This window comes from Hippoglossus stenolepis, chromosome 7, assembly GCF_022539355.2.
Source record: "Hippoglossus stenolepis isolate QCI-W04-F060 chromosome 7, HSTE1.2, whole genome shotgun sequence".
NCBI lineage: Eukaryota > Metazoa > Chordata > Actinopteri > Pleuronectiformes > Pleuronectidae > Hippoglossus > Hippoglossus stenolepis.
The window spans coordinates 27,858,463-27,884,703 of NC_061489.1; the positions used below are offsets into that span (position 1 = coordinate 27,858,463).

Consider the following 26,241-nt stretch of genomic DNA (forward strand, 5'->3'; position numbering starts at 1 on the left):
CTTATTACCATGAAGGGTGGACTGAGGACGCAGTGCAGGGTTCAAGAGGCAGAGATGATCACACTGATGTGCAACGTGCTCAAACTGATGTTCATCAGTTTAAACAAAAATCACAACCACATCTATTTGTTGGACAAACAAAGACTCATATCACACCCAAGACACACTTTCAATTCCAGATCACTTGATGCCAAACAGAGTGAAAAACTTTTCTGTGCTGCCAACGTTCAGAATGACTCTGTACAGATGTTCCACACATGAACTTTGTGAAATGTTCTCTGGACATTTCCTGTAGTTAGCAACTGACAGACAGAACCTCCAGAACATTTCAGGAACATGTGCAAGCTTTAGTTCATGTATGAAAACAGACATTCAGCAGGAAAAACACATGAAAGACGGAGGCCTCCTCAGTAGCGCTGCAGTGTAAAGCTGCTCTAGACTTGCACTGAACTCTGCAGATCCTGAGGACAATCATGGGATGGGCTGTACTCCTGAATGCAAATGTACGAATTAGTGAGTGGGGGTGAGGAGCTTCTAACACGGGACACAAACATGAAGAAACAAAAACAAACCTCTCTGGTGAAGAAGTGCTGACACACACGTAGAAGACACAGACGAAGATGTGAAGAGAGTTTGTGGTGATCAGAGCTGAAGGTGTCAGGTGATGTAAACATGATCACATGACCTCTGCAGCAGAGGTCACACGTCACTTCCTGTCTCTGTCTGCTGCACCCGGCTGCTCCACCTCTCACCTGAATCCTGCAGAGGTTTCCGTGTTTTTGTGAACAACATGTGTGAAAGACAAACTCCAGAGAAAGTCCAGATCTAATTCTGCAGACGGTCTCTGGAGTTCAGGTCTAAGAACAGACAGATCTGGTCTTGGACTTGTGTTGAACTCGACTGAGGTGGTCTGGTCCGACAGAGAGCATCTGTCCTCTCACCAGGACAAAGTCAGGAGTGTTTCTACCTCGTCCAGCTGTGTGTGTCTGTGCGTCACCTCGGGGCATTTTGTCACTTAAGAGAGGGACGATCGCCCCCCGAGCTGCACGCTTCAAAGGCCGGATGAGCAGATTAGAGGAAGAGCCCAGGACTAACTGATTTAGGAAGGTTTAGTCTTCACTCAGAAATCCATCCTCTTTGTTTTGGCTCCATCAGCCGCCGGCTCTGTTGCTTTTGAATTCGTTTCTCTCTGCTCCGGTGAGCTACAGGTGCCTGCAGAGGACAGGACCAGGTCCTCGTGTCTTCACAGGACAATCGAAGTCCAGAGATGACACAGTGGAAAACTTTCCTCGGACTCTCGATTTCATTCTCAAATGTTTTTAATGAAAGTTTGTAAATGTAATGTAAAAAGTTTCTTTGGAGAGTTTGCAGGAACTTTGATTCCATGATGGTGTCAACGCTGTTTGTCTGTTTCACTAACAATTTGACTACATGAAAACATGGTGGATAAGCTTGGGGGGGGCACAGTTGCAGAGGGTCTGTGGTAAACCATTAGTGTCTGCTGCCTCCTGCTGTTCACTCTGAGCATTGCAACCTGTCAGAGTTTGAAAAGTTGAGAGTTAAACTTTAAATGATGAGAACAAAAAGAGGCCGTAAGAGATAAACTTCACCTTTTATTTATTATTTTATGAGGAACAGCAGCTCAGTCACTTCTGTAATAAATCGTGTTGCACAGGGGGGGGGGAGTTTCTATCATATAATGACAGGAGGCGTGTTTTAAATTCAGCTGTACAGTGTCACCAGTGAAACCAATGGAACCAGTTTTATTTTTTACTGCAATATTTACTGATCAAACGACCAATCAACATCCACAACAGATTCTCCATAGCTTCATGTTTTTATTAGACACACGTAAATATGGGGAATCAAACATGTCTGTTTCACTGGAGAGTTAATGAATCCATTATCATCATGTGTATGTAATCTGAAACATGTCCCTCAGAGACAGATGACTTTTATCCTCCTGTCTCCTCTGTAAAGACGATATCTGTCCCTCGTCCCGTTTCACAGAGACCCCCCAACCACCCATATAACCTATAACCTGATAGATTGTGCTCTGCTGCATTAGAACCTCTTCAGTCTGTATATCAGACATCAAAGGGCCTCTCCTCCTCTTCCTCCTCTTCCTCCTCCTCCTCCTCCTCCTCCTCTTCCTCTTCCTCGTCCTCGTCCTCGGTCTTCTTGATGAAGGCAGACGACAGCTCCTGCAGCAGTAGTTCCTGTGACGGAGTACAGACTCCCTGCAGCGGTGGCCTCCTCCTCACCGCCGGCTGCGGGGGGGCGTTCGATTCTCGAGAACTGCAGTCTGCTTCTCCATGACCACCCCCACCTCCACTGCTGCTGCTGTGCACCAGAGTCTCCACAGAGCCACTGTCCGTCCGGACCGGGTCGGGGACGATCACAGGATCATGTCCAGTCTCCAGGGGGACTAGTCTGAGCGGAGGGTGATCCAGGACCTCCTGGGTCTCTGCAGCACTACTGGACAGGAAGCTGGTCTCCAGAGATTTTAGGACCTGCAGGCCAAAGTCTCCGACCTCTTCATAGAGCGGCTCAGGGAGGTCAGGAGACTCTGGACGCTTATCGAGCGAGTCCTGCTGCACCTTCATGGGCTGAAGATACAGGGAGACACTGAAGATGTGAGTCCTGCAGCTTCAGGTTTCCTCCCTGATTCCACACAAAGTTAAAGTACAAAATACTCACAAAGTACATGGAGAGAGTTCTTCTGTCGTGTAACTTCCTCTAAAGGGAGAAGCAAATAGAAAGTGTGATGAATGATGGGAGAGAAATTTGATTTCACATCCAAAATATGTCGCGAGTCAAACAGCTACTGTTACTTTATGTTGATAATTTTAATAATGTTAAATATGTAAAATGTTTTCATGCTTTAATGTTCAGAAAACATCTCGTTCCTCAGACTGTCCATCGCTGCAGCTCCTCTCTTCAGCCTCTGTCTCTTACACTTGGTTTTAGCCCCTGTCTCTTTAAGACCCCTCCTGATGAAGTCTGCTCTGATTGGTCAGCAGCTCCACTCTGTTGTGATTGGTCAACAGCTTCCAGCGTGTGTAGGAAATGTCGGCCTCAAATGTCACATGACATCATGATGATGGGTAAGTATGGGCCACGCCACTGACAAGGCTACATAATACATCCCTGCGGTTGTACACCTGCACCCCCGCTACACTTTAAGATGCTCCATGTGTTGTTTTTCTTGAAATTCCCTCAAGACATTCTTGAGATATCGCGTTCACAGGAATGGGACGGACGTAAAGCTAAATGCCTTCGGCCGCTGGCTGTCGCCAACACGGAGGCATAGAAACGTTGGTCTCACCAGCGTCTGATTGGCCGACAGCATGCTGCTGTTGCTCTCGACTCCTCTGATGGGGACGAGCGGCATCGTGCCGAACTTCTGTTTGCAGATATCTGACGAGGAGTGACGCCTCAGCACCGGAGGACCGGGGCCATCGTTCTGAAAAAGAACCAAAGAGTTAGCGGGAAACTGCCGCAGAGGATGCTGGGAGTTCAAGCTCCACACACTCCGTCTGATTGGTGGGGAGAACTCAGTCCACTTCAGTCTGACCAGGAAACCTGATCCTGGATCAGAGAGACACTGACCTGAGCTTTGAGGAAGCTGGTGACCCAGTCCCACAGGTCGACCTCGCTGCTGCAGCTCAGGAACCTGAGACACGAGAAGCAGGAAACACGGGATCTTTACTGCAGGTCACATGACTGAGGTCACACCGTGACATCATCATATCAGCTCGTTTTCACTTTAATGACTTATTACTTCATTGATGGAAACACGTGATGTCACAGAATGGATCGTCTTTATATACAGTCACTGATCATCTTTATATACAGTCACTGATCCTCTTTATATACAGTCACTGATCCTCTTTATATACAGTCACTGATCCTCTTTATATACAGTCACTGATCATCTTTATATACAGTCACTGATCATCTTTATATACAGTCACTGATCCTCTTTATATACAGTCACTGATCGTCTTTATATACAGTCACTGATCGTCTTTATATACAGTCACTGATCCTCTTTATATACAGTCACTGATCGTCTTTATATACAGTCACTGATCATCTTTATATACAGTCACTGATCATCTTTATATACAGTCACTGATCATCTTTATATACAGTCACTGATCCTCTTTATATACAGTCACTGATCATCTTTATATACAGTCACTGATCCTCTTTATATACAGTCACTGATCATCTTTATATACAGTCACTGATCATCTTTATATACAGTCACTGATCCTCTTTATATACAGTCACTGATCCTCTTTATATACAGTCACTGATGGTCTTTATATACAGTCACTGATCATCTTTATATACAGTCACTGATCCTCTTTATATAGTCACTGATCATCTTTATATACAGTCACTGATCGTCTTTATATACAGTCACTGATCGTCTTTATATACAGTCACTGATCGTCTTTATATACAGTCACTGATCGTCTTTATATACAGTCACTGATCGTCTTTATATACAGTCACTGATCGTCTTTATATACAGTCACTGATCATCTTTATATACAGTCACTGATCATCTTTATATACAGTCACTGATCCTCTTTATATAAGTACTGATCCTCTTTATATACAGTCACTGATCGTCTTTATATACAGTCACTGATCGTCTTTATATACAGTCACTGATCGTCTTTATATACAGTCACTGATCGTCTTTATATACAGTCACTGATCGTCTTTATATACAGTCACTGATCCTCTTTATATACAGTCACTGACACTTACAGCTGGTGTTTGTGTGACATCACAGTGAGACCCCACCTGCAGGTGAAAACAGGTCGTTAATGATCAGTTCTGTTACTTTATGAATTAATGTCATATAACTGAAGTGTTGGTTCTTCAGGCTGAACCCTGAAGTTCTTCTCACCTGGTTGGAGATTTTAGTTTCCTGCGGATACCGATGTAGATCTTCATGGACTTCAGAGACCACTCCTTCTCTGGTTTGATGCTCTGAACAATGACACACAGCAGTCAGGAGAAACAGGACTGGTCTCTAGTCTGAGGTTCAGGTTCTGACAGAACCCTGGTGACTCTTTACCTTCTTGTCTTTGAGTAACAGCAGTTTTTGCTCCTTGATCTGAAACGTTCTCTCCTGGAACTTGTTCCCCTGAAGAAGCTTTGGAGGTTCCTCACGACACCTCAACAGACCGATCTTCATAATCTCACTCTTATAGGCTAAACAGACAGAGAGACAGATACATTGAATGTCAACAAGGTAAAGTAAAAATCTGCCGTTTGGACAAACGGTAGAAAAACATTTTCTGCTTTTTATGGATCAATAATGAATGGACAGAATGTGGACAGAATGTGGACAGACAGGTGAGGATGTCGATGCCGTCTCCTTTAGGAACTCTCTTCACCACCAGGTAGGCGGAGCTCGGGTCGGCCATCTTGCACCACTGCAGGGCCTGTTCCAAGACTTTCTCTTTGGGATGTAATGGACGCTCTGACAGAGAGAGAGACAGGTGTATCAGAGAGAGACAGAGAGAGAGACAGACAGAGAGAGAGAGACAGGGTATCAGAGAGAGAGAGAGAGAGAGAGACAGGTGTATCAGAGAGAGAGAGAGAGAGACAGAGAGAGAGAGACAGGTGTATCAGAGAGAGAGAGAGAGAGAGAGAGAGACAGAGAGAGACAGAGACAGGTGTATCAGAGAGAGACAGAGAGAGAGAGAGAGAGAGAGAGAGAGAGAGAGAGAGAGAGAGAGAGAGAGAGAGAGAGAGAGACAGAGACAGGTGTATCAGAGAGAGACAGAGAGAGAGAGAGAGAGAGAGAGAGAGAGACAGAGAGAGAGAGAGAGAGAGAGAGACAGAGACAGGTGACAGAGAGAGACAGAGAGAGAGAGAGAGAGAGACAGAGAGAGACAGACAGAGAGAGAGAGAGAGACAGAGACAGGTGTATCAGAGAGAGACAGAGAGAGAGAGAGAGAGAGAGAGACAGAGAGAGAGACAGAGAGAGAGAGAGAGAGAGCGAGACAGAGAGAGAGAGAGAGAGACAGGTGTATCAGAGAGAGAGAGAGAGAGAGAGACAGAGAGAGAGAGAGAGACAGAGACAGGTGATCAGAGAGAGACAGAGAGACAGAGAGAGGAGACAGAGAGAGAGAGAGAGGAGACAGGTGATCAGAGAGAGACAGAGAGAGAGACAGGTGTATCAGAGAGAGAGAGAGAGAGAGGGTGTATCATGTTGTCTCACCCAACTGTCCGTCTTCGATGGCCTCAAATGTCATCCAGACGTCTTTGTCTCCGGAGGGGACGTTCCTCATGTACAGAACCTGATTGGTCAGCTCCTCAGCACACATGGTGGGAGACACCTGCAGAGGTCAGAGGTCACACACCTGAACATGACCTGAGGACAAGCTGTTCTCACACAGACACAGTGTCATGTCCGTCACATGTTAGAAAACTCATCCACACGTCGGGTACATGTCAGGAACATGTCAGGAACATGTCAGGAACATGTCAGGAACATGTCTGTGGTTTAGTTCAGGTCTGAAACATCTTGAGTGGTACAAACTCACTTTAAGCGTGATGCAGCAGTCTGGTATCTTCATCTCCAGGTAAACTTCGATGATCAGATCTCCAGCCTGAGACAGCTGCACATAAACACGTATGAGGACCTGATCTGTGACTCTTCGTCCATTGATCATTGATTGGTTCTTACCTGCGTGTCCTTCCAGGAGGTGATGAGGCTGATTTCCAGTTCGATCTGAGTCTGATGCTCCTCATCGATCTGAAACAAACACAAACCTCCTCAGTGGGTTTTAACGACTCAGAGGAAGAGTGAGCGACGTTACATAGCAGCTGTACTCACATCAAAGACGTACAAGAAGTTGTCTATCAGATCTTCTATGATCTTGACCACGTGTTCTCCTTTCCCATCGGTCTGAAACAGACTGGGAGCAAACAGCAGCGACAGGTTCTTGGTGCACATCTGGTTCAGGTCGGCACATTTCTGCACCCTGAGGGGGACAAACCACAAGCGCTGCTACTTCAGCCCTGAATCCAGCTGCTGTGTGAGTCGGGCTCAGCTCACCTGTACAGGTGACTGATGAGCGCAGCCAGAGTCGTCCTGTTGACTCGAGGGAGACTCCGGATGATTTCTTTGTAACGGTCCAACCTCTGACTCTTCTGAGGCATTTCTGGAGATGAACATTCAATTTGATTTAACTTATAGAATCAGTTTTAAATATTGTATATACTGTTCAACAATAGAGACTCCGTATTTAAATATGCAACATGTTGTATCATAGGAGCAGTTCACACTTTAATATTCAGGCTGCAGCTCGTTTTCACACCTGAGTCTGAACCATGTGTTTGTTCCATGTTTCCTTTGATCGGATAGTTCTGGTTTCACTTTGTAATTTAGGGACTAAAGAGTTTAGTCTGACATACGTACGTCCTGTCATCACCTACGTGGGCGGAGTCTACCTATACTTGACTCTAATTGGTTTGTAGACAGCGTCTGACGTGGGCGTGTTGTCAGGTGGGGGGGTAGTAGTCTTTCTGTTTGAATGGAGAAAATGAAGGTGGTGGTCTGAGGAACCTTTCACAGCTGATGTTTGGGTTCAAACTAAACTGAAGAGTCTGACGGTCTGAAACAAACAAGGTGTGAACGAGTCCTAAACCTCTAACATCAGAAACAGAACATTTAAACGCTTTCAGAAAGCTATGGGGGGTGATGAGGATGAGAGACTGAGGAGGTTTGTGTGGAGGTTTCAGTCTCAGGTTCAGAAGAGGACAGTAACATCTGTCTTAGCTTCACACCTGATTGACAGAGTCAGATTCATCTGATCGTTCACCAGGACGTACAAACAGAACTGTGGACGTCAATCTGCAGATTTAAACTTGACACGTAAACATGTCAAGGAAAAGACACGCCCAGGATCCCTGTGGCCACTAAACGAGTTTGGATGGTGTGAGGGGGGTTTTATGTCTTAGAGGACACACTGATGGAGTTTCAGTGTGACAGTCTGACGTATCAGGACCAACATCGTTCAGATCTGGTTTTACAGGTCATCATGTCCTGTTCTTACAATCAAGGTATCAAATTTTAGAGACAAGTCCACCAGAGTGCGTCCTTGGGACAGACCATGAACTCTAAACCTGGACCCTGACAGGACTCACTGGAAGCCTCCTGCCATAGCGGATGCAGGTCGGCCATGAAGATGGGGTCATCAATCTCCCTGAAGAACCTCTTAAGGACGTCAGTCACGTCCTCAATGAAGTGGTCTCCGATCCGCAGTTTGACGTTTCGAGCGTCTTTACGAAACTCTTCCATCAGCAGTTTAATCCTGGACTTGGCCCCGTTCTTCCTGTAGATGCCCTCGTGGCCCAGACCTAAACAAAATGAGGAAGACAATGATGATGAGCTCTGAGAAAAGAAGAAGCTGCGTTGAGTTCTCTCCTAAACATGACTCATCTGATTAGACCATAATGATTCTTATTTGCGCTCTGAGATAACAGACCAGGATCTGACTCTGAACCAGGATCTGACTCTGGACCAGGATCTGATCGGACCAGGTGAAGTGGAGAACCTGGATCTGTCTGTCAAGAACACAAACGCCATTTTGCCCATGTGGCTCGTAACCTACTTTAACCGCTGATTCAGTTTAAATTAAATTAACTTTATGAAAAAAGAAGAAAACCGTTGAGACAGATTTCAGCAGATCCTCAGAAGTTTGTCTTTTTTTAACTGATCCTCCTCTTCCTCACCGTACTGAGTGATGAAGGCCATGCAGCTGTCCACGATGATGGGGATGTCGTTCCTGCTCAGCTGCTGCTCTCTCAGAGTGTTTCCTGTGCCGCCGGCTGCTCGCTGGATGTCCGAGTACCACAGAGAGAAATCGGTGCGGCCGACGCCCTGCAGGTGCAGAGTCCTGAGGAGGAGACGAGACGATGAAGGAAAACAAACTAAATCAACAGGGACTAGAATTACTGCCTCCGCCAACCAGTGCAGTACGTCTACATATTTGTACATATTTTCTATTTCCAAATTCATAAAAAGTCACTGTAACCTCTGACCTTTGACCACTGAAATCTAATCAGTTAATCAGCGAGTCCAAGTGCAGACCAAGTTTGAAAGAATCAATTCGATTCAATAGGTTTTATTGGGATGACATTAAAATGTGTTTCCAAAGTACAATTACAATCATAATTGTTTTTCGAGATCTTTCAGTTTTGCTGAAATCTGCTCTTGAGCTTGATTCTTTGGGGATTTTCTATAAAGATCTTTAAAATGATTTATGATATGTATATACATTTTGAATAGTTTACTCATTGTAATTTGGTTTGGTAAAAAAATTCTACATTTATTTGACCCCAACGACTCCTCAATTATTTGTAATTGGTTTTGTAGATACTTCCTCGTTTGCTCTCAGTGCAGTTTTATATTGTTTGGGTTAGAGTTGACTAACCTGTCCCCTAATCGGTTTATAATCGTTTATAATCTGAATCAAACCATTTTTTCTCTGTTCATTTTCTTTGGTTGTTTTGATTTGCATTTCAAATTTGATAGTGAGGCCAAATGATTAAATATGTGGTTGATGTTTACCACCATTAGGTCTTTTCAGAGTTCATTTTCCATTTGAGTCAATCAATAAGACAATATCTGCTTTTGCAGTGGGACTAATGGGACCTGGGTGCGTAATACAGGGGGTTCGGGGGGGGTCTGAAACCCCTTGATTTACACTTGAAACCCCCTGAAAAGCCTCAACAGCAAAATCCTGGAGGGTCTCGTGAAAGAAATATTTAAAAGATTATTTGTCTCATAATTGTCATGAAAATGTCTTTTAGAATCGCAGTATGTCCAGTATCAGGTCGGCAGGGCTTCCTCCACGTTTGTGTTCCAGCAGCGGCCTGTCGCTCCTTCAGGATCGTCCTCGTACCACATGTCCCCCGCCTCACTCTGACCGAGCTCACGCCACACGCTACACGCTACACGCTACACGCTACACGCTAACAAACACCAACGCTGATCGAAGTTATTTGGACCTGAACAGAACTGACGTCTACTTCGTGTTTGTTTGATTTGCTCTAGAGTTTATGAGTGAATACGGGCTTCACAAATAAGATTTGATTGATTGATTGATTGAATGGGACCATGTGATTTGTGTTGCAGCTGTGGTCAGTTGTCAGTGATTCAGACTCTGTGACGGACGTGTCCTCTTCTTTCAGACGGTCCTTTGCTTTGAGTCTTTCTGTCAGAGCGAGAAGTTGAATCTTGTGTCTCTCGCTCCAGCTGCAGTTCTCTCCGGAGTAATGACAGAGCAGCGAGGTCCCTCTTGTTACTCTCCGTAACTCTCTCTTCACAGTGCAACAAGTTCTTTCCTCTGACTCTCTTTGTTTGCTGCAGTTTTTTTACTTGTTCTGCCAGTTGACAGCTCTTCCTTTTGACTTTCCAACCTCGTCAAGTGTTCCTTCAGGTCTACAAAGGAGACCAGCTGGGAGGGGTCAATGTTCTCCTCCTCATTTGTGATGCTGGAGAGGGTTGGAGGGTTTAAATGGCATCATGAGGCTGGAGTTCCATAGGAGGTGTTTGCCTTCACTACTGGAGCTTTGAGGGCCTTGAAATGTGCTTTGTGAGGTCACTGTGACCTGTGATCACCAAAATCGAATCAGTTCATTCTTGAGTCCAAGTGTATGTTTGTACCAAAATTTCCCTCAGGGCGTTTTTAAGATATCGCATTCACAAGAAGGGGACAGACGGACAACCTGAAAACATAATGCCTCTGGCCAATCCGGTCCTCTCACCTTCCTTTCTCCACCAGCACCAGGATGTCTTTCTTCTCGTGGTTCTCCTTCTCAGAGGTTATACCTTCAAAACAAACACAAACCGTTTGAATCAGTCCTACACAGTGTGTACATGGAGAACAGATCCAGAACCAGATCCAAGACACTGACTGAGCTCCTGCAGGCGGTTCAGGTTGATGATGTCCTCAGCTGCTCCGTCATTAAGGGGACAAATGAAGAGGTTGGACTTCTGCAGGACGAAGTATGCTTCCTTCCACTGCTGAGGGTCCAACATGGCTCGGTAGCGCAGCAGGCCGACGCGCTCAAACTCCCGAGTCAGCAGACAGTGACAGCTGAGCGGCGTCGCAGCCTGGTGGTGAACAAAAGGGCAGTTAGACTAAAAACACCTCAAACTAAAGAACCGAGAACCAACAGGAAACTGGAGAAAGACTTCATGAATAAATTCAGGATATTTCAAATATTTATAACTTTTTAAATGTGTCATAATATTTCAACTTTATGAGAAAAACTTTGATTTAAATTTTTTTTTATGTAAAACGAACAAACTGTTGAAATGTTTTCTCAGAGACCTTCCCGATGGCTTTGGTCCAGCTGTGCAGAGCGCCGGCCGTCTCCACGCCGAAGAGGAAGAGCTTCTCTGAAGTCAAGTACAACTCAAAGGTGTAACGGAACCTGGGGGGCGACATTCAAACTTCGTTCAAGCTAAAGCTCCTCTTTCTGCGTGAGTTCAAATGGAACCAATCAGAAGAAGAGAGCAGGTCTGTACCGGTCCATGAATCCGTTGTTGTTGTTGTTGTTGTTGTTGTTGGACGAGTCCGGTCGGCCGACGCCCAAACACACGATGTCTTTAACATTGATCTGCAGGCAGGGATCAGCTGATCGCTCCGACTCGTACAAGAGCAGCGAGCGATCCACCGAACACCAGAACTTCTGGAAGTCTGAACGAGACGAGACCGGAGACGTTACATCTGAAAGTTTCCTCGAGATCGAAACACGTTTCTGTTCGATTTCAAAAAGTAAATGTTTATAATAAAATGTAAAACAGGAGATTTGAATATGATGTCAGTGTCTCAGCTTCACACAAAAACACAAGCACACACAGACACACACACAGACACACACAGACACAGACACACACACACACACACACACACACACACACACACACACACACACACACACACACACACACACACACAAACCGACACAGACACACAGACACACACACACACAGACACACACACAGAGACACAAAGACACACACAAACACACTGACACACACAGAGACACACACAGACACCGACACACACATAGAGACACAAACACACAGACAGACACACAGAGACACACACAAACAGACACAGACACACAAAGACACACACCAACCTTCTCGAGTTTTTCTCGACAGTGTCCCTCTGTTGGCGGAGCCGGATTTGAAAAGGTAACCAGAGTGAAGAACAGGCTGCATGATCTCATCATACACACTGGGATCTGAGAACACACACACACACACACACACACACACACACACAGTCATGTGACTGTCATCTTGAGATTACAAAAACTATACACCTGAACAAGCAACAGCTGATTTTCTTAATATTATTCAAATACAAATATGTATGTTTATATAAATCTATATACATGTATGTATATAGATTTATATAAACCCACAATGTTCACTTTGTTCGTCTTTAACCCGTAAACACCAGTTTAATGGTGTAAATGACTGAACACGGCTTCACTTCACACAACACGACGAATATTTGACCTGAGAGCACAAGAGTCCAGACCTGACGTGGTGAAATGGTCCAGCAGGTGGTGCTGTTGGCCGCCGTTCGAGTCATTGGCAAGACAAGCTGACTCCGCCTCCAAGAAAATCTGAGTGACAGTTTTCAGAAGCGTCTGTTCAGAGACGGCCGAACACAAGACCTATGAAAACAATAAGGTTTTTTTAAATGAAACTGAGACATGAACAGGTTTCTACACAGGTAACGATGTCACACACGTGATGACGTAACTGGTCCTGCCGACCTTGAGCAGCTCCTCCTGGCGGCTGAACGCAGGGTGTTGGCGGCGGTATCGTCCTTCTCTGTATTTCTGACTGATGAAATCTCTCCTCTGTTCGAGGGAGGAGTCACAGTCCAGCTCCTCCCACTGAGAAAGACGAGCTGCCCAGAAATCATTGGCCCGGTCGTTCCCCAGCATGATGAACATCTGACGCACAAAAACAAACAAATAAAGTAATGATTCAGTTCACTTGTTCCTCTGTGACGTATTTTCTGTAACTAAGCAACCACCTGCAGAAAATCCACTTCTTGTTTCCAGGTGAATGTTCCGGTGACGTGTGTTTTCAGGTGTTGATTTATTTTAAAACTTAAACGTATCAGTGTGGGGCGGAGCTTACAAGAGATACTGTATGTGTGTAACTACAGCTCCATGAAACTCACTGTGGACGGAGCAGGTTAAAGACCCAGTGACACAGACGTCACATGTTTGATTCCACATATTCACCAGGAGCCTGAACTATGAAGCGATTTCAACATACCCAGGATCTCTTTCAGGGATCTGGCTGAGCTGAGTTTAAATATTTGAACTCAGCGTCAAATTCGCGTGAATGAAACTCAGCGGAGTCAGTCGGAGCACGGACCTGCGCTGGAGGGTCATCAGACCGGTCACTGCTCAGCCTCAGGTGGCACTGGTCATCCAGACAAAGCTCCTCCGGGGGGCTTGTGGCCAACACACGCAATGATGCTGGCTTATCCGATGTTTCCACAGCACAGTGAATGAAAACCTTGCTGAATGAGGCACTTTGCTCCTGCGGGTCAGGCTGGTTCTGTTGGGCTCCAGCAGCTGACAGAGGTTCATCCTCTGAGGAGAATCTAGATCTTTCAGAAGCTCATCAGAGGAGCTCAAAGGATCTTGTGGGTCTCTGAAGACCCTGGTCCTCCTCAGAGACTCGAACAATCCACACCAGCTCCACGGATCCTCTAAGAACATGATGTCATGGTTCAAAGGAAGGGATTGGTCAGTGGGCGGAGCTTTATACTGTTTGATCTGTTATCTCCAACTTAACCTGGAGCAGGTCAGCTGTTCAGGTTAAGTTACCGTGGTGATTTACCTGATAACAAGGGAACGAGCTTCGTAGGACTGAAAACTCTGAATTAAACCTGAAGTTAACCTGATAACCACAAATCCTGCTTCTTAGTTCAGGGCCCAGGTATAGAGGGAACTTTTATGGATATTTATTTATAAACGTATTTATTAATTTATTGCTTGAATGGTATAGGTGGACACACTGGCTCGGCTCTCACCTGGACAATCTGGTTGCTCCAGATGCTGGTGTCCAGCTTCAGACTCTGAACTTTAGAGACCATCGTCCCCAGACCTCTGTGCTGCCCTGAGACATAGAGAGAAAGGGAGTTAGAGACAGAGAGAGACACAGGTTCAGCATTAACACATGTTCACCAGGTGGACGTCCTGCAGACGTCTGGTGTGACGTGTCCCCATATGTCTCATATACTTAGCCCAGCACAGTTCAGCTTGCTACGTACATTTGTCCATGACATGTTCAGTAAATTAGTTTGATCCATGGAAACTGGTTTGAACATCAATGTTTTTCTTTTTCATATTTATATGTGGAGAGGCCATGTTACATTTACACCATTACAGAGGAAAATGAATGAATTTTGTTTTGGTGTTGTTAGAATCCACCTGTGGTAGCTAAGGTTTCATCAACTGGCTGCTATGTGGTTGCCATGGCATTGGAGGTTTCTTCGAGGTTACCATAGTGACACTGAGGTGTTATTAAAGTTGAAATTTGTTCACTAATCAATTCAATCAATAATCAATAATGTAATAAAATAGATGGGTTTCTAATGATCTGATCTATTGGTTGAAGGGCAGTTGCTGACATCATGGCTCAGAGGTGAGGTTATAGAACCTTATATCTATCTTTATTATATATATTATATCTATCATCCTTATAGGTGCTTTGGTGAAGTCAGGTTGTTGAGTCAAATTAACATGAAATCAACAAAGTTCAACCTGATTACAGGGGAAAACAGGAAGTGTTTTGACCAAAGGTCCGACCTGCACAGTTCTTGCAGATGACCACACACAGGTTGATGGAGGCCCAGTCAGGGTTCAGGGCCTTGCAGTCGGCACACGTCCGGTTGGATCGGTTGGACCAGATCTTCTCGGCCACCTCGTAATCCGACAGAGTCTCAGCGATTGACTCCTGCAGCGCCTCCATCCAGTCCCGCTTCTCCCGGTCCGACTCTGCCGTGAAGCTGAGGAGGCAGAACAGAGGCAGTGAGGCCTGGTGGACGGTCGCCACAGCAACAGCATTTTGGACAGAACTTTGTGTTAATGCAGATTACGCAGATTCAGATTTTTGCTGATCTGATGTTTCAGCTAATGAAAACATGAAGCTATGGAGAATCTGTTGTGGATGTTGATTGGTTGTTTAGATCAGCCAATAGCTCTGAATGTGCATCAGCGCCCCCTGTGGCAGAGTCGACAGTAACCAGCAGCTCAACGTGACATCATGATGACAGCCTGGTCTCTGCTTACGAGGATGTCTCACCTTCATCTACACCTCTGGATTTAACCGTTCAATGGGACGTTGTAGCTCCTGGAGCGCCGGCCGCTAACTGTCAGAATTTTTTTAATCCAGAAAGCTTTCTGATTGGACGCAGAATGAGTTAACGTCCCTGAGTGGAGGATGACTCATCAAATTTAGACCAGGATGTTGGTTTTATAACAAGAGAGAAATGAATAGGATTCAACCTGGAACATGAATCATACATATTTGTATACAAAATGCTTTTATTTTGACGGGTCGAGTGTTTCTAGCACAAATCTAACTTAATTTTGTTAATGTTAGAATAAAGTCTGATAAACTGAAGATTCACGACTCATATGAGGAAAGTGTGAGGAGGTTGTACCTGAAGATTTTATACGGCGTGATGAGGTCAAAGCTCTTGTGTTTTCCATCTCTGATGGTCGCTCCTCGAGCTTCAATCACCGTCATTCCAATTCCGTTACAGAAACACTGCGGACAGAAGACAGATGTTGAGATCGACATCTCAGACTGACTCGTGATTGGATGAGCGAGTATTTGGGTGGGACCTCGATACCACGGCTCCATTAAATACCGTCATCACCACAAGATGGCAGCGTTCATATCTGACATGTCAACCATCTTTATATACAGTCACTGATGGTCTTTATATACAGTCACTGATGGTCTTTATATACAGTCACTGATCCTCTTTATATACAGTCACTGATCGTCTTTATATACAGTCACTGATCATCTTTATATACAGTCACTGATGGTCTTTATATACAGTCACTGATCATCTTTATATACAGTCACTGATCCTCTTTATATACAGTCACTGATGGTCTTTATATACAGTCACTGATCATCTTTATATACAGTCACTGATCCTCTTTATATACAGTCACTGATCATCTGTATATACAGTCACTGATCCTCTTTATATACAGTCACTGATGGTCTTTATACCAGATCCTTTTTATACCCGATCACTTTATATCGTCATGATCCTTTTATATACAGTCACTGATCATCTTATAAGTCACTGATCATCTTATACAGTCACTTCCTCTTTATATACAGTCACTGATGGTCTTTATATACAGTCACTGATCATCTTTATATACAGTCACTGATCATCTTTATATACAGTCACTGATGGTCTTTATATACAGTCACTGATCATCTTTATATACAGTCACTGATCCTCTTTATATACAGTCACTGATGGTCTTTATATACAGTCACTGATGGTCTTTATATACAGTCACTGATCCTCTTTATATACAGTCACTGATCATCTTTATATACAGTCACTGATGGTCTTTATATACAGTCACTGATCATCTTTTATACAGCACTGATCATCTTATATCAGTCACTGATGGTCTTTTATACAGTCACTGATGGTCTTTATATACGTCACTGATCCTCTTTATATACAGTCACTGATCATCTTTATATACAGTCACTGATGGTCTTTATATACAGTCACTGATCATCTTTATATACAGTCACTGATCATCTTTATATACAGTCACTGATCATCTTTATATACAGTCACTGATCAGCACGTGTGTTTCCCACCTGCTCGCTCTTGTGAATCCAGATCTGATCCGTGTTAATGGCGATGTATACTTTGGACTTGGTTCCCTTCAGTTCCAGGACGCCATGTTTCTGACAGTGAGATCCGGGACCAAAACGGCGCCTCCCGAACACCTGCTGGTCTCTGACGTGTTCCTGCAGCGTTGACATCCAGCGCCGCCTCAACACTACGACAGGAAATCACAGAGTGACGTACACAGTCGGGTGATGTCACCAGAGTCATGTGAACATGTGTAACAGATGTGTGGCGTCTGTAAAAAGCTTTTTAGAACTAACAGCAGTGTTGATCTAAACACATAAAGGTTTTAATAAAGGAAAACATTTTCGAATCGTGTTTCATCTTCAGTTCATGTTAACAAAAAAATGATTAAAATATACATTAAAATCACGAATGGTCTATAAATATATTTTTGATGTTGATTTAATCAACAGCTGTGTCTTAGTTTCGGCTCCGCCCCCTTCAGATGGATTCGAAGACGGTGTGACGGTCGCATTTCAAAGGTTCCTTCAAATGCGTCTGTGACAAAGTACTCGTTTACACCTGTGGCTGCAAAACTGGAACATACCTTCATTTTCAGCCCTGAAAACAAAAATCCTCGGACTCGTCACAATCTCAAATTTACTGTCTTTGGCTGGGCGGGTCATCTGGATGGCAGCCAATGGGATCACTCCTTTAGGGTAAATGTCCTGAAACAGAGAGAGAGACGAAACTGTTCAGAAAAATCTAAAATATGATCTGAACATTTCATCAGCACACCTAAACGGGTGTTTTATACAAATACATATACACACAGGTACACGGGAGTACAGGAGTACTCTTCGTACCTTCTCGCTGCCGAAGTACATGAAGTTTTTTCCATCAAACTTCACAAAGCGTTTCTGGAAAACATAGTTCCTGAAAAGTCAAAACACACACGATCAGTTGTTCTGCAGGAGCACAGGGAGGAGTAGAGATTATTAGTTTATCAGGTTGTTTGTTGTTATGTCTGGCGATAAAGCTTCATTGATGACATGAATATTATGTCTATTCACTTTTCCTTTACATAAACCTCACGACCACACAAGAGACTCACCACAGGGCAGTAATAAACACAGGCTACCTACCAGAAGAGCCAAGGTAACATTACGCTCACTGCAGTTCCAAAGATGACCACTGATTTGAAAGACTGGGAATTGTGTGGCGCTGTGTCGTGCTCTGCTCACATTAATACTTAACATTCAGTGTAGAAGAAATCAACACCCATTGGTGTTTTGCGATTAAAAAACTAAAACAGTGTCTCAGGACTAACATTTTAAAGATGTTTTTGGGGTACGACTTAAATGTACTGCCTGCAAATGTAATACTTTGCAGAAGATTTATGGTGAGTTTTAGACAATTAAGACAATTTAAGACCTTGATTTAATTTATTTTAATTTAAGGAACCCTGCTCTTCAAACCACTGGAAGCAACCTGAGATAGTTTGAATCCTTGAAGAACATTCAAAACCTTCTCAAGGATGACCAGCAAACTTCAGTCTCCCCGACAGCCTCCTTAAAGACCAATGAAAAATCCTCCAGGACCAATGAAAACTGCTAAACCACATCCAACAGCTGATCAAGCGCACCCCTGTGGAGAAAGCTTGTCGAGCCAGCCGCTGATGATGGGCGGGGCTCTTTCGGACAGGGAGGTGTAGCTGGCGTAGGGGGAGATGGTCAAGTCCTCGTCCGTCTCTGATGGGAAGATGTGGAGTTGCAGGGGGAGGCAGTGGAGGGGAGGTGGAGGCTCTCCAACTGTACTGTAACCCTGAGAGTCTGCGGAGTGAAGAGCCTGAGACAACTTCTCCCACCTGAAGGTACACATGAAAACTTTATTGATACACAACAGAGCAGAGGAGGTTATCAGGTATCTACAGAAAACACGACATCACATCCTGAGAACCAATGAGATCCACGTTAAACAGTCAGAGAGGTTTTATCCTGGAAACTCTTTTATCGTAAGGATCCTGGGAATCTTATCTTTACTCCGTGACGCAGTTGTGATACTTTGTGAGGAGGAATTATTATTCACATTAAATAAAGTAATTGTATTTTTTCAACACAAGAATAAATAAATTCCTAAAAGTAAAATTTACGTCAACTTTTGGTTCCGAAACTCAAACTGTTGGTATCACAAGGTTTGAAACGATGCAGCTCATGTTCAGTTCATTAAAGCTGCTCAGAACCAAGATTCATGAATTCAGATATTGTCATTCAGCTTCACTTTCAGAAACACTGAGAATAAAACATGACAGATTCAAGTCTGAGACAGAAGATCCACACATAAAAAACATATAAAACTGTATCATCAGCATATGGTCTGCACCAGGATGAAACAGTATGAAAATTAAAATCACAATTACAGTGACCAAAATTCTCACTGTTAGTCGTGGTTATTGTTCTGATAAAGAAATTATAGTAATTTCAACAAGTTTTATATCGACATAAGATATATTATCAATAAAAATGATGTTATTTTCATTATTTATGTCAGTGTAGTGGCAAATCATCATGAGAATGGGTTTGTCCTGTATCCCTCTATTTTAATGTCCTGTTGTTTCACCACAATGTGAAGAGTGGGGGGGTCCGTCAGACTCGCAGCCTGGCATCCAGAAAATAAATCCAGAATAGGTTGTCACGTTTACTGCTTGTACTTTATTACAAAATAAACATAATAAAGAAACAAAATGTAAAAGTCTGAAGTCTGACATCGAGATGATGAGAGCGAGGCTGAGTGGAGGGGGGGGGCTTCATAGTGTGAAGCAGTCTCTCAGTTGTTTTAGTTGTTTTTATTGTTTGTTTCATTTGTTTCATTTGTTTCATTTGTTTCATTTGTCATCGCTTCAGTGACGTGGACACTTTTTGCCTTTGCCCTCTTTTGTGTGACGGTGCTGCTTCTGGACTTCCCCTCCAGTCACTGTGTGGGGGGTGTATACAGGAGAGTTACTCACAGCCGTTGGCTTCCCCTCTCTTTACGCACTTCAACTGCTGGTGTTGTACCAGTGGACAAACCGATGGAGCTCTGCAGGCCTTTAAGAAATCCAGCCATCGGAAAAGAGGAAGAAGAGGCGGTTTACCGCTGGTCCTTTTTCATTTGCCTTCTCGTACTTTGTAGGCGCTGTTCTGCAACTTGACGGTTGTGCGTGTACAACGTCCGGTCCACACTGCAGAGTCATATGCTGATCATACACTTCTATATTCTTGTGTCATTACACTTAGAGTTTGTATTGAATTGAGACAAAGTCTGGAAAGAAGCATAAAGATACTGTGGATCCTGTCAATTCATCCTTATTTTCTCTTAGTCTCTCTATCATGGCTTCTCCTCCTGTCGGACTTTGTACACAATAATTACTATTTTACAGATTCTCCTGGTGACTTACCCATGATCCTCTGCATGTTTACTCTCATCCTTCCTCATCTCTTTTCCTTCCAGACGACTTCTGTCACTCTGGATATGCAAGATAAAATATTAAGGGGGCACATTGAACATAAGCTTATCCAACATTTTTCTAAATCACAACTACAGTGCAGAATGTAAAGGTTGAATTTCTGTGGCTTTAGATTCTTATTATCTTTGTGATGAGGGACAGTAGAGGATGAAGGAAGCAGCTTTCTCACCTCACAGAAGTTTCTTCTGGTCTGGAAAACAGTTTCACAGTACGGGCTGATCTCCTCCTCGGGGTCATCTGTGGAAGCTGTTTAACAGAAGACGCACAGAATCAGCTGGTTTACTTTAATTTAACAATAACGCTGAGTTGACTGTCCGACTCACCTCTGGCTGATCCTGAAGAGTTGTTACTTAAAGTGCTGCCACTGAAAACGCACACACACACACACACACACACACACACACACACACACACACACACACACACACAGCCCATTTCATAAAGAGACAACTGGTTCCACTGGATTAAACTGTGTGTTCCATCCAGACTGGGAAGATCTTAAGGATCATTTATGATTTGGATACAGATGGAGCCTTCTGTCCATAATCTGCATTCATTTCGTACATATTTGTTTCTATGAAAGCTAATAGATTATTATAGAGCGTCCATCATGGATTCAGTGCAGCCAATAGGACATCTACGATGCTGCCTCCGGTTTGACCTCTTATTCCAGGATAACACTGAGACCCCCTCCCACGTCACCATGTTTGTTCTTGTCAGAAACTGCCCTCTAGTGGACATATTGATGGTTAACACCTGTACTATCATAACGGGCTCATGGAATTATGTGGGCAGTGAAGACTACATCTTCACAAATGAACATATCTGATTTTGTATGAGCCTTCAGGATTCTGACGCCACAAACTGAACTGTGTCCGTTTTTCTCAACACTGTTGTTTTGACAGTGGATAGTTTTACAACAGTGGCCACGCCCCTTCCTTTGGAGCACCCGCACTGCATAAAGCACAGTGAAGAAAGGCATGGACCCTGATGTGGACACACGTCCACCACAACGCCATACCTGTTTCTCTCAGAAGTTTGTCTTGGTGGAGTCGGAGGAGCCGACTGCTGGCTGCTGCAAGTCCTCCCTCCACTGGGGGCAGTAGATCCAGGTAAAGTGCCACAGTAGATCTCATTAGAGACCATCTCCATCCCAACTCCTCTGGGTGAGCTGGAAGTTGAGGATCCACAGAGTCCGCTGCTGTCTCTAACAGCTCTGGATGTCACTGAGGACAAAGTCTGGTTCTGCTGTGTTTTAACAGGTGAAGAAGACGAAGATGACAGTGACTCCTGGAATACTGAGGGGGGGGCTGCCCGGTTCAGCCTTAAGGGAACTGGAGGCAACATTCCTCCAGCATCTGATAGAGACAAACTTCTTGTGGGCCTCATCCTCTCCACCGGGCTCAGTCTTCTAGTGGGCGTGGTCGACTTGTCGTTGAGATCAGAGGTCGACATGTTGCCGGGTGTGGGTGTGTCCCCTGAGGGCAAACCCTCCAACACAGTAAAACATATGGAGTCCTGGGACAGTCTCCTGGGTGGGGGCGGTGCAGGGTCTGGTGTTGGACAGAAGTGTACGGGTGCAGTCCTGCGGCGGTTAAAGACTGTTCTAGGTTTGGGAACCGGCTTCACCAAAGCTCTGCTGCCGCTGGATTCTGAGTTGGTCAACATGGCGGCGAGGTTGGGAGCCGAACTGTTCCTGAACCCTTCAAAGTTAACAGGTCCTGTGGACTGACGGCGAAATGCAGCGTCACAACCTCGGGCTGATGAAGAAATGTCTGTCACAGACTGACAGCGGTCACGTGAGAGATCAGTCGCTGCTTTCTGATTGGCTCGTTGAACCTCTGTCCTCTGAATGTGACTGACCAAGCGTAGGATTCTCTTCCTGTGTCCAGTAGCGGTTATACCCAGACTGACCAGTGCATCATGGTCCAGGTGTGTGAAGTCTCTCGCCAACAGCAGAGCAGCTCGATGGAAGGTGTCCAGGTACCTGCCGTGAAAAAAACATGCTTTTGCTGTGATGACGTTACGACCTCGTGTGGATTAAATCAACATGAAACATTTAACACTGTAATAATATCAGAATCAGGGATGTTACAACAATACAATGAAATCTTGTGTGTTAACGTCTTTTCTGCTTTTCAGGTTTTTCTCTTTACTTCAGTGTCACAGTTTTTTATAAACGTTTTGTTGAGTTACAAACAACTCCTGTCCTCCTGTCCCACAGAAAACTTAAACACATAACATGTAAACATGTGGTTTAGCTCCAGTTGGTGTGTCAGAACCGAAACCATTGTTACCATGTTTACAGCTGACCAGGAAACCTGGTGGCACAGCTCTAACACACTCGCTGAGAAGTTGGCCAATCACAACAAAGCAGGCCAGTGGACCAATCTAAGCAGACTTGGCTTTTTGGGAGGCGGAGCAAAGAGGCAAAATATAAAGAGTTTGAACATCAGCAGGTGAAAAGACTTAAAACCTTTTAAAATGTAGGAACAAAAACAAAAAACGGAAAAAAAGAGAAAAGCTGAAGTGAGAATAAAAGAAGTTTAATTTAATAAAAGATGAAGCTGCATTCAGGAACATTTCTTCTTCTCCTGGAGGGAGACGGACTTTTTACTTCTTATTTATCTTCTTTTGTCCTGGTTCAATGATAAAATATATATGTATATAAAATACTGAACCTTTCAGCAGATTTTATTTGTTGAGCTCGAGAAGAAGGCAGAATATTCTGTAAATAATATTCAGTAAATAACCTGTAACTTTGTAATGAAGTAAAATGTAATGAATTACTTTTCAGTGTCCTGGACAATAAAATAAAATAAAAATAAAATAAACATTTGGTTTTGTGGGTCGTGGCCGTCACACTGTGAGAGGGAGGAGCTTCGTGCTGAATAGGCGACCACAGAATTTATCACCCCCCCATCCTGACCTCTCAAGATGGATCGCTGCCAGAAGCGTCTCAACCGGCGTGTTTCTGTCCAACGAGGCCATGACGACCGACATGGAGACTGGATCTGAAGTCGTCTCCTCCACATCCAGGAAACTCTGCCGCCATCGCTGCCCTACCAGCTGTCCATCTGGGGGCAAGACAACAACCATGAGACTAGAACCAACAACCTGATACAGTCGCACAGCGTCAGGAGCCTGGGGACAAATGGGATGCAGCCGTTAATGTGTGAGTATGAGTCTGAGTCACACACAAACACTCACACACTCACACACTCACACTCACACACTCACACACTCACACACTCACACTCGCACTCACACTCACACTCACACCCACACACTCACACACCTACACACACTCACACTCACACACTCACACACTCACACACTCACACTCACACTCACCCACACACTCACACACCTACACACACTCACACTCACACACCTCACACACTCACACACTCACACCTCACACCACACACCTACACACACACACACTCACACACTCACACACTCACACACTCCCACACTCACACACTCACACACTCACACTCACACTCACACTCACACCCACACACTCACACACTCACACACCTACACACACTCACACTCACACACTCACACACTCACTCACACACTCACACTCACACTCACACCCACACACTCACACACCTACACACACTCACACTCACACACTCACACACTCACACACCTACACACACACGTACACACACTCATACACATGGAGGACGTTAGTCACACCAGCTTCCTCTTGTCCACGTTTGTTTGACTCTTCAGCTGTTTCACATGAAACCAGTAAAATTAGCTTCTGTTCTGAACTGAGATCAGCCTCCGTCCCCTCAGACCAACGCTGTCCGTCCTCTGTCTGTCCTCTGTCCTCTGTCTGTCTATGAGTGTCTCTGAACATATCTCATTGTCTCTGAAGGATCACACAAGTTTTCATGGAGGCAGGAAGTGGCGAGCAGGAAACAGACACTCCCATCCTACTTCCACCTCTAAAACTCCCAGAGAAGATCTGTGACCCACACAGACACACACACGCACGCACACACACACACACACACACACACACACACACACACACACACACACACACGATTATAAACTGTTTCTCGGCCTCATTGAGAACAAACTCAGAGTCAAACACAGGTTCAAAGACTTAATGTAAAGTAACTGAAATAAATCATGTAAAGAGAACGAGAGGAACGAGACGAAAGTCCAGCAGAGAAAGAAAGGACAGAAAGAGGAGGAGTGAAAGGAGGACAAATAGAGAGAGGGGGTGAACAACAGGCTTTTTAGCGATGAACAGAAGCTTGATTGTTCCTGAACCACACACTGAGTCACTGCAGGGAACTCTGGGTAATATGAAGGTGTGAGACACGTCCGTCCTCTGAGGACACAACAGTGGACAGGAAGGACGTGGTGCAGGAATAAAGTCACATGATGACGGTGGTCAACAAACAACAGCTGATATCTCAGTTTACCATGTGCACACACACACACACACACACACACACACACACACACACACACACACACACACACACACACACACACACACACACACACAGCTCCGTCTCTGTCCAGATTAATTTAAGTGTTTTTATCCAAACTACAGGATGAACTGAGTGAAGTCACAGTGGCCTTTGAACCTTGACCTTTGACCTTTTACCCTTGACCACCATATTGGAATCAGATAGAGATTCACCAGACTGGAACATTCAGAACTTATTGGCCTGATTCAAACTGTTGACTTTCAGAGGGCGGGACTTAGGTGGAAGGTCCCTGATCCACTTCCTGAAGTAAAGTGGACGGTGATTACATCACAGCTGTTTGTCTCAGAGGAAGAGGAGGACTGTCGGTCCGGCTTCCTGTTACTGTTCAGGAACACACACACTGTGATGTCATTACACTGAAACTGAATCAAAACTTTACCTCTACACATCATCTTCATCATCCCCATCATCTTCATCTTCATCATCACCATCATCTTCACCATCATCATCATCATCATCATCATCATCATCATCATCATCATCATCTTCATCACCACCATCATCTTCACCATCATCATCATCATCATCATCATTATCATCATCTTCATCATCATCCTCATCTTCATCACCAGCACACACTCACCTTCATCAGGATTCAAACCGACGGCTTGAAGCTGCTCAAAGACACAGAAGAGTCCTGAACCCAAACTGGATCTGAGTCCAGGACAATTCACTGAGCATCAGATGACCCAGAAACTCAGAAATCCACAAAACCAGAAGACTGAGGACGAGCTGCTTCCTGCAGGACGCACATCAGACCTGGTCCTGTCTCACCAAAACACACCTTTAAAGTCTCTGTCCTCTGGTCTCTGGTCTCTGGTCTCTGAAGTCCTGTGTCCTGGTCTCTGGTCTCTGGTCTCTGGTCTCTGTCCTCTGGTCTCTGGTCTTGAAGGATTGTGTCCTGGTTCTGTCCTGGTCTCTGGTCTCTGGTCTCTGGTCTCTGAAGGATTGTGTCCTGGTCTCTGTCCTCTGGTCTCTGGTCTCTGAAGGATTGTGTCCTGGTCTCTGTCCTGGTCTCTGGTCTCAGCTCCGGGAACAAACTCTGCTGTGAAACAGCATCAAGTTAAAACAATGGCCACTGCGCCAGCTTCCGCCTACACATTTCAAAATAAAAAGCTTTTCTGGTTCTTTTTCCAAAATAAAGTCCACATCCATTAATCCATCAGTAAAACAAAATATAAATGAACATATCAAGTGAGTAATATGTCATAATATCATAAACTTCTATTGTGTAAATGTATAAATTATGGAATCATCACCTCATTTTATT

General features: G+C 44.5%; 1 protein-coding gene across 3 annotated transcripts; it reads right to left on the reverse strand.

The window, feature by feature from the left end:
• Positions 1–1,600: 1,600 nt before the first annotated feature.
• arap3 (ArfGAP with RhoGAP domain, ankyrin repeat and PH domain 3) lies at positions 1,601–25,871 on the reverse strand. 3 transcript variants are annotated; one of them, XM_035161538.2, is made up of 35 exons: positions 25,756–25,871; positions 23,375–23,522; positions 21,467–22,432; positions 20,769–20,809; positions 20,615–20,691; positions 20,377–20,444; positions 18,586–18,807; positions 17,807–17,876; positions 17,548–17,668; positions 16,964–17,148; positions 15,759–15,865; positions 14,902–15,101; positions 14,124–14,209; positions 12,844–13,026; positions 12,603–12,741; positions 12,196–12,300; positions 11,576–11,747; positions 11,379–11,481; positions 10,960–11,158; positions 10,810–10,873; positions 8,773–8,936; positions 8,185–8,397; positions 7,094–7,199; positions 6,872–7,019; positions 6,722–6,790; positions 6,579–6,653; positions 6,254–6,371; positions 5,381–5,509; positions 5,102–5,238; positions 4,931–5,013; positions 4,789–4,824; positions 3,613–3,676; positions 3,329–3,466; positions 2,701–2,739; positions 1,601–2,609 (listed from the first exon to the last, which is right to left on the reverse strand). In XM_035161538.2, exons 2-35 carry the CDS (start codon positions 23,446–23,448, stop codon positions 2,088–2,090), a joined length of 5,223 nt encoding a protein of 1,740 aa, XP_035017429.1. In that variant the 5' UTR covers positions 23,449–23,522; positions 25,756–25,871; the 3' UTR covers positions 1,601–2,087. The 3 variants fall into 3 exon arrangements, with proteins under 3 accessions (XP_035017429.1, XP_035017430.1, XP_035017428.1); XM_035161539.2 differs by lacking the exon at positions 25,756–25,871 and adding an exon at positions 25,555–25,684; XM_035161537.2 differs by lacking the exon at positions 25,756–25,871 and adding an exon at positions 24,157–24,906.
• Between the last annotated feature and the right edge of the window lie 370 nt (positions 25,872–26,241).

Bases quoted from the DNA above. Each gene is read 5' to 3' on its own strand.
- arap3 (XM_035161537.2), bottom strand. From the start codon at position 24,322: ATGTTCAGAGACACTCATAGACAGACAGAGGACAGAGGACAGACAGAG. The intron at 20,445-20,614 runs GTGAGAAAGCTG...TTGCATATCCAG, and splicing joins CCAGAAGAAACTTCTGTGAG to AGTGACAGAAGTCGTCTGGA. The intron at 17,669-17,806 runs GTACGAAGAGTA...TCTCTGTTTCAG, and splicing joins TGTACTTCGGCAGCGAGAAG to GACATTTACCCTAAAGGAGT.